This window comes from Bacillus rossius, chromosome 8 (assembly GCF_032445375.1).
Source record: "Bacillus rossius redtenbacheri isolate Brsri chromosome 8, Brsri_v3, whole genome shotgun sequence".
Classification (NCBI taxonomy): domain Eukaryota; kingdom Metazoa; phylum Arthropoda; class Insecta; order Phasmatodea; family Bacillidae; genus Bacillus; species Bacillus rossius.
Window position 1 is genome coordinate 63,052,676 of NC_086336.1, and position 6,921 is coordinate 63,059,596.

General features: G+C 48.4%; 1 protein-coding gene across 1 annotated transcript; it reads left to right on the forward strand.

Annotated features, from left to right (window-relative positions):
- The first annotated feature begins 237 nt into the window (after positions 1-237).
- On the forward strand, positions 238-5,737 carry LOC134535056 (serine-rich adhesin for platelets-like). The gene is made up of 3 exons (XM_063373896.1): positions 238-640; positions 2,011-2,109; positions 2,928-5,737. The coding sequence occupies exons 1-3, from the start codon at positions 584-586 to the stop codon at positions 5,598-5,600; spliced, it is 2,829 nt and encodes a 942-aa protein (XP_063229966.1). The 5' UTR covers positions 238-583; the 3' UTR covers positions 5,601-5,737.
- The last annotated feature ends 1,184 nt before the right edge of the window (positions 5,738-6,921 follow it).

Consider the following 6,921-nt stretch of genomic DNA (forward strand, 5'->3'; position numbering starts at 1 on the left):
CTTGCGCGGGCATTCATGCTTTGTGTGGTCTCCGTAACTTCGTTAGTTAAGGTTATTTGCCAACAGTTCCCTGAATAGTATTTCCAGTTATAAAAATGCGCTCACTGACGAGCACAATACAACCACATAATGTCCAATTGCTTTGGTATCCGATTATCTTTTCTCCGTGGTCGATGCGTGGTCAAGAAATAATATACAGTTTCCGTTGTACAAATTGACAATATGTTTCTTGTACGTAGTGTTGCAAAATTATTCCCTGGCAACCGGTTTCCAAAAGGGATCTTTGTGTTAACCCCGCGCGAGACACTGGCGTAGCAGAGACACACCCGGGCGCAGGAGCAGAGTCGAGAGGCTGTGACGGCGAGACACCCGGAGGACAGCGCGCCGACAGCTGCGGTGCGCGAGGACAGGGACGTGTTCTTCGTGTCGACCTCGGGGCAGGTGCGGCGCGTGTTGGCTCAGGTGCGGCGGAGAAGCCACTTGCCCCAACAACGGGCCCGGGCCCCGCGTCGCCCGGGGGGTATATAGGCCGCCGGGCGGGTCCCTGGGGACGACACGCCAACCTCGCCTCCACAGCGCAGACATGGACTCCTTCACCAAGACCATGATCGTCGCCTTCCTGGCCCTCGCGGTCCTGCAGGTGAGTGCCTGTGTCCTCGTGGTGACCGCCGACAGTAGCGGCTCAAGCCCTCTCCAAAAGCACCTGGGTCCACTATTAGTTTAGTGTTTGCCTTGATAAAGCCTAGCCTCAGCTGGGTCAAGCCCCTCCCAAACCAAAATCCTGGATCCGCCACTGACCGCCGATGTACCTTCGGCGCCTGGTACCTTCACCCCCCCCCCCCCCCGGGGTACATCCCTCAGGAACATCAACTTAGCACAAGTTGCGATCCCACAACCTGTTCATTATATTCATTATACCAGTTGTCATCCGGGTGAAGAGGAAAAGTTAGTGCTCCTGGTACACCCCTGACGGGTTCAGTCCCAGGAGGTGGAGGTTGTTGAGGCTAGGCCGGGCTTCGGCCCGAAACAACTTATTCTGTTCGTTATAAAGTAAGCTAAATCAACACTTAACCCGGAGCTCGAGTTGTGAATCCCACAACCTTACCCGGGGCTCTGAAATTACATTTTTATCATCTCTCGAAAGGGACATTGTTTCACAAAACACGTAGCGCGTCGGATGGACTATAGAATGAGTTTTTTTTTGTTTTTGTTTTTACTCGCTAGTTCCACACTTTCATTCTCGTTTTGGTGATCCAAGTACCTGACTCAGCTACTAAGTATCGTGATACCTTGAATTTTTCAGTTCTCATTTATCAATGTTCACCAGTACTCAATACCTTGCTTCTAAAGAAAAAAAAAATATTTTGATTTGGTACATGTAAAGCTAATAACAAACAACTTGTCAAAGAAGAGTGTGCAGTACCAGGAAATGTCATTTAGTGAGCCATATATTTGAACCAGGTTTAAGCATTAGATTTATCGTTCTAAATTTAAATCTGTAACCAACCTGACTTTAAAAATAGGCTTAAAGCTAACGGTGTCAGGTTTTGGTACCTTACTACAAGTGTTTGCTCGGGTGAGCTAGTATCCCAGGTGCCGTGGCGAACCTGCATGACAGCACTAAGCCAAGCTGGGACGATGTCTCAGGAGGGTGGGATTTGAGAGAGTGGACGCGGCTGAACAATGTGCTGAGATACTGCCTCCCAAAGGTTGAGCATGTCTGAACTATGTGCTGAGACACTGCCTCCCAAAGGTTGAGCATGTCTGAAAGATGTGCGGAGACACTGCCTCCCAAAGGTTGAGCATGGCTGAACGTTGTGCTGAGACACTGCCTCCCAAAGGTTGAGCATGTCTGAATGTTGTGTTGATACACTACCTCCCGAAGGTTAAGCATGGCTGAACGATGTGCTGATACACTGCCTCCCAAAGGTTGAGCATGTCTGAACGATATGCTGATACACTGCCTCCCAAAGGTTGAGCATGGCTGATGGATGTTCTTGCTGATTGCAGGGTCTGGACGGGCTGAGCCTGCGCGCGGCCGACAGGTACAGCATGGTGTCTGTACTCGGCAGCTCGGTCCCCGTGGAGCCCTACACCGGCAGCGTCCAGGTGAGTGCACGTCCTCCCGGCTTCTTCGCCAGCAGGCTCTCCAGGGGCATCACGCCCATCGCGTCCTCATTCACACCTTCCAAACTTCTTTTATAACATTTATATCTCTTCGGCAGCGAACGACAAGAAAACACACCCAAAAACACAATTCAGAACTTCGGTGAAGGAATCAATTATAGCCATTAGTAAGACATCATAATTTCACTTTTGCCTGGAGTGATTCCCGGGATATTAAAGAAAACTGAAATAATGATGGTTACTACGATTCAAACCCTCGTATCCCGGTTGCAAGTCCATAATGTTAGGTACTACTGTGCCACTTGGGTCAAGCACCCACAAATGAAACAATGTTCAGCTTTGCACTGGATGCACACGATCCGTGGACACAGAAATTCCTTAATTCTTGCCCGTTGTCTCCGATAACGAGGCAGGAGAGTATGGTCCAGCAATAAAAGTGTCACGGAGACACACACTTCTGTGCCCCCAGCTGAATTTTCCAAGTTATTAAATTACTTGGCCTTACCTTTTGCCATTCCCTCTAAGTGCATCAATCCGTACGAGTGAGGTATCAGGTTTGTGTTCTGCGGTCGAAAGAGTTTTGATCACTTCTTGATGCAGTTTGGACTTCTGATAACTCACTTCACCCTGCCTTGAGGACTCCTTATACACAAAGTAATAATTTACCATAAAATTTGTCTATAATTTAAATGAATGTAACCTATTTACATCGGTATTATAAAATACACATTACAAAAGTAAATTATTGAAACTAAAACACATTTATTTTACCTAATTTCATGTCGTGACTTCGTGTGCAGAAACGTGTGGCAGGCGGCCGTGCACGAAGAGACACATCCACCACCGTGGAAGCAGACACAGCCAGTACCGTGGAAGCAGAAACAGCCAGCACGACTGAAGCAGAGGAAGCAGGATGTAACAGCAAAGCAACAACTACCGAGGCAGCAGAAGAAACCACATCTACCGATTCCAAGGGCGAAGTAGCATCTTCAACTACAGAGATATCCTCCACTACCTCTGCGACAAGCAACATAACCTCTACTGCAGCCGCATCATCTACATCTAGCAACGACACAAGCTCTACTGCTGCCATTACAACAGAAGTCTCAACCTCTGCAGGTACAACAGAAGCCGCATCAACATCTGCTTCCAGCAACGACTCAAGCTCTACTGCTGCTGTTACGACAGAAGTCTCAACCTCTGCAGGTACAACTGCAGCTGCATCAACATCTGCTTCGAGCAACGACTCAAGCTCTACTGCTGCCGTTACAACAGAAGTCTCAACCTCTTCAGGTACAACTGAAGCCGCATCAACAACTGCTTCCAGCAACGACTCAAGCTCTACTGCTGCCGTAACAACAGAAGTCTCAACCTCTGCAGGTACAACTGAAGCCGCATCAACATCTGCTTCCAGCAATGACACAAGCTCTACTGCTGCCGTAACAACAGAAGTCTCAACCTCTGCAGGTACAACTGAAGCCGCATCAACATCTGCTTCCAGCAATGACACAAGCTCTACTGCTGCCGTTACGACAGAAGTCTCAACCTCTGCAGGTACAACTGCAGCTGCATCAGCATCTGCTTCCAGCAATGACTCAAGCTCTACTGCTGCCGTAACAACAGAAGTCTCAACCTCTGCAGGTACAACTGAAGCCGCATCAACATCTGCTTCCAGCAATGACACAAGCTCTACTGCTGCCGTTACAACAGAAGTCTCAACCTCTGCAGGTACAACTGAAGCCGCATCAACAACTGCTTCCAGCAACGACTCAAGCTCTACTGCTGCCGTTACGACAGAAGTCTCAACCTCTGCAGGTACAACTGAAGTTGCATCAACATCTGCTTCCAGCAACGACTCAAGCTCTACTGTTGCCGTAACAACAGAAGTCTCAACCTCCGCAGGTACAACTGAAGCCGCATCAACATCTGCTTCCAGCAATGACTCAAGCTCTACTGCTGCCGTAACAACAGAAGTCTCAACCTCTGCAGGTACAACTGAAGCCGCATCAACATCTGCTTCCAGCAACGACTCAAGCTCTACTGCTGCCGTTACGACAGAAGTCTCAACCTCTGCAGGTACAACTGAAGCCGCATCAACGTCTGCTTCCAGCAACGACTCAAGCTCTACTGCTGCTGTAACAACAGAAGTCTCAACCTCTGCAGGTACAACTGAAGCCGCATCAACGTCTGCTTCCAGCAATGACACAAGCTCTACTGCTGCTGTAACAACAGAAGTCTCAACCTCTGCAGGTACAACTGAAGCCGCATCAACATCTGCTTCCAGCAACGACACAAGCTCTACTGCTGCCGTTACGACAGAAGTCGCGACCTCTGCAGTTACAACTGAAGCCGCATCAACATCTGTTTCCAGCAACGACACAAGCTCTACTGCTACCGTTACGACAGAAGTCTCAACCTCTGCAGGTACAACTGAAGCCGCATCAACAACTGCTTCCAGCAACGACTCAAGCTCTACTGTTGCTGTAACAACAGAAGTCTCAACCTCTGCAGGTACAACTGCAGCTGCATCAACATCTGCTTCCAGCAACGACACAAGCTCTACCGCTGCCGTTACAACAGAAGTCTCAACCTCTGCAGGTACAACTGAAGCCGCATCAACAACTGCTTCCAGCAACGACTCAAGCTCTACTGCTGCCGTTACGACAGAAGTCTCAACCTCTGCAGGTACAACTGAAGTTGCATCAACATCTGCTTCCAGCAACGACTCAAGCTCTACTGTTGCCGTAACAACAGAAGTCTCAACCTCCGCAGGTACAACTGAAGCCGCATCAACATCTGCTTCCAGCAATGACTCAAGCTCTACTGCTGCCGTAACAACAGAAGTCTCAACCTCTGCAGGTACAACTGAAGCCGCATCAACATCTGCTTCCAGCAACGACTCAAGCTCTACTGCTGCCGTTACGACAGAAGTCTCAACCTCTGCAGGTACAACTGAAGCCGCATCAACGTCTGCTTCCAGCAACGACTCAAGCTCTACTGCTGCTGTAACAACAGAAGTCTCAACCTCTGCAGGTACAACTGAAGCCGCATCAACGTCTGCTTCCAGCAATGACACAAGCTCTACTGCTGCTGTAACAACAGAAGTCTCAACCTCTGCAGGTACAACTGTAGCCGCATCAACATCTGCTTCCAGCAACGACACAAGCTCTACTGCTGCCGTTACGACAGAAGTCGCGACCTCTGCAGTTACAACTGAAGCCGCATCAACATCTGTTTCCAGCAACGACACAAGCTCTACTGCTACCGTTACGACAGAAGTCGTAACCTCTGCAGGCACAACTGAAGTCAATCCTTGCGCGTCTTCTGCAAGTGGTAATTCTAGCGACAGCACCGCAGCCAGCACCGCCGCCAGCTCCGCCGCAGCCACAACGGTAACAGAAGCAACCACAACCGAGTCCATGCTGCAGAAGTTAGAAGAAGCTGCGAAACAGGTTGCTAGCAGTTCTGGATAAACGACGATAATACATATTCAGGCTGTTTTAAAATGATATATAAAAAAATTCTTCGTGCAATGTATTGTAAAGGGTTTTCAGTGTAAGCCAAAAGTATAAAGGATGATTTCGAATAAATGAAGATATTCAAATATTTACAGGCCGCTGTTTTTTTTATTGACTTATTGCATTTTTAAGTTCAAGTATATGTTTTGTACGTGATTTAAAAAAAAAATTGGAATTGAAACAACACAAGTGGTTGCTGAGAATTTCATCCCATACTATTACAGAATAATGTTAATACATTTTCAATATTAGAATGAATTTAAGAGAGAGGAAAATGCCAATAGTTGTCCAAATTTGTGGTGAGTACATTTTTAATTTAATTTTTTATTATGCATGATAAAAACAACGCCGGGTATGTACATAACCATTTGTTTTAACAAGCATAGAGAAAGTACATTCTCGAATATGCCTCGTTCACCACTGCCTGGTGTGATGCCAACTAGTATTTTTGGCACAATTTTAAATTTGAATTTTTAAAAAATAATGTCACCAGTCATTCTTTTACTGCAAGAACTTAAACTTGTTCGTCCTCCTGTGCACTCCCATTCAACCTTTGTCAGACCTGTCTCCCCAATTTTTCCCAGCCCTATATCCGTTTTTTGCCGAGTCTTTTGCCAGTCAGTCTGGGTATTCTTTTATTTCCGCCTTGGCGCACGAACGTCGCCTGTAATTCGCCTCCGATCCGTGACGAGAACTGCTATGTCCTGCAAGCTCTCAGGGCAGGCTACTTCCAAGACCTCGCCTGACGTGAGTCATTTTCACCAACGTACAGTCACGCCTCCGGGCTCAGTAGAGACCCTTTCCCACTGTCATCAGCAGTCTCCACACACCCCACCTCTCCAAGTTTTCCTGGGAACACTGCCCAGAGCTTTGACCGGCCAATAACCCTGGCCAGGGTCGGCCTGTCCCAAGGCCACAACACTTGTCCCAAAACGTACATGCTTATGCCACCTAGTGGTAGTTTTGCGAATCACTTCCCCTGGGGGTTTGAACGCCCGCTAAACGCCTGCCCTCTGGCGTCTCCCGCAGTAACGAGTACCCCGTAGTTCCTTCACAGGCCACCAGAGCGCTGGCCTAGTCTGCTCCGTAAGCCCCATGCTGCTAGCGGTCGCCTCGTGTGAGTCGACAGCTACTTAGTTCAGACACAGCTCAGTAGGTCGCGCTGACATCGGCCAGTACCACCAACTTCGAGATATCGAAGTCAGTATTTCTCGACAAGCCCCTCGGTAATCTTCGGAACCTTTTGGTCCGGAAGCCGAAGACTCCCCCGCCCCCT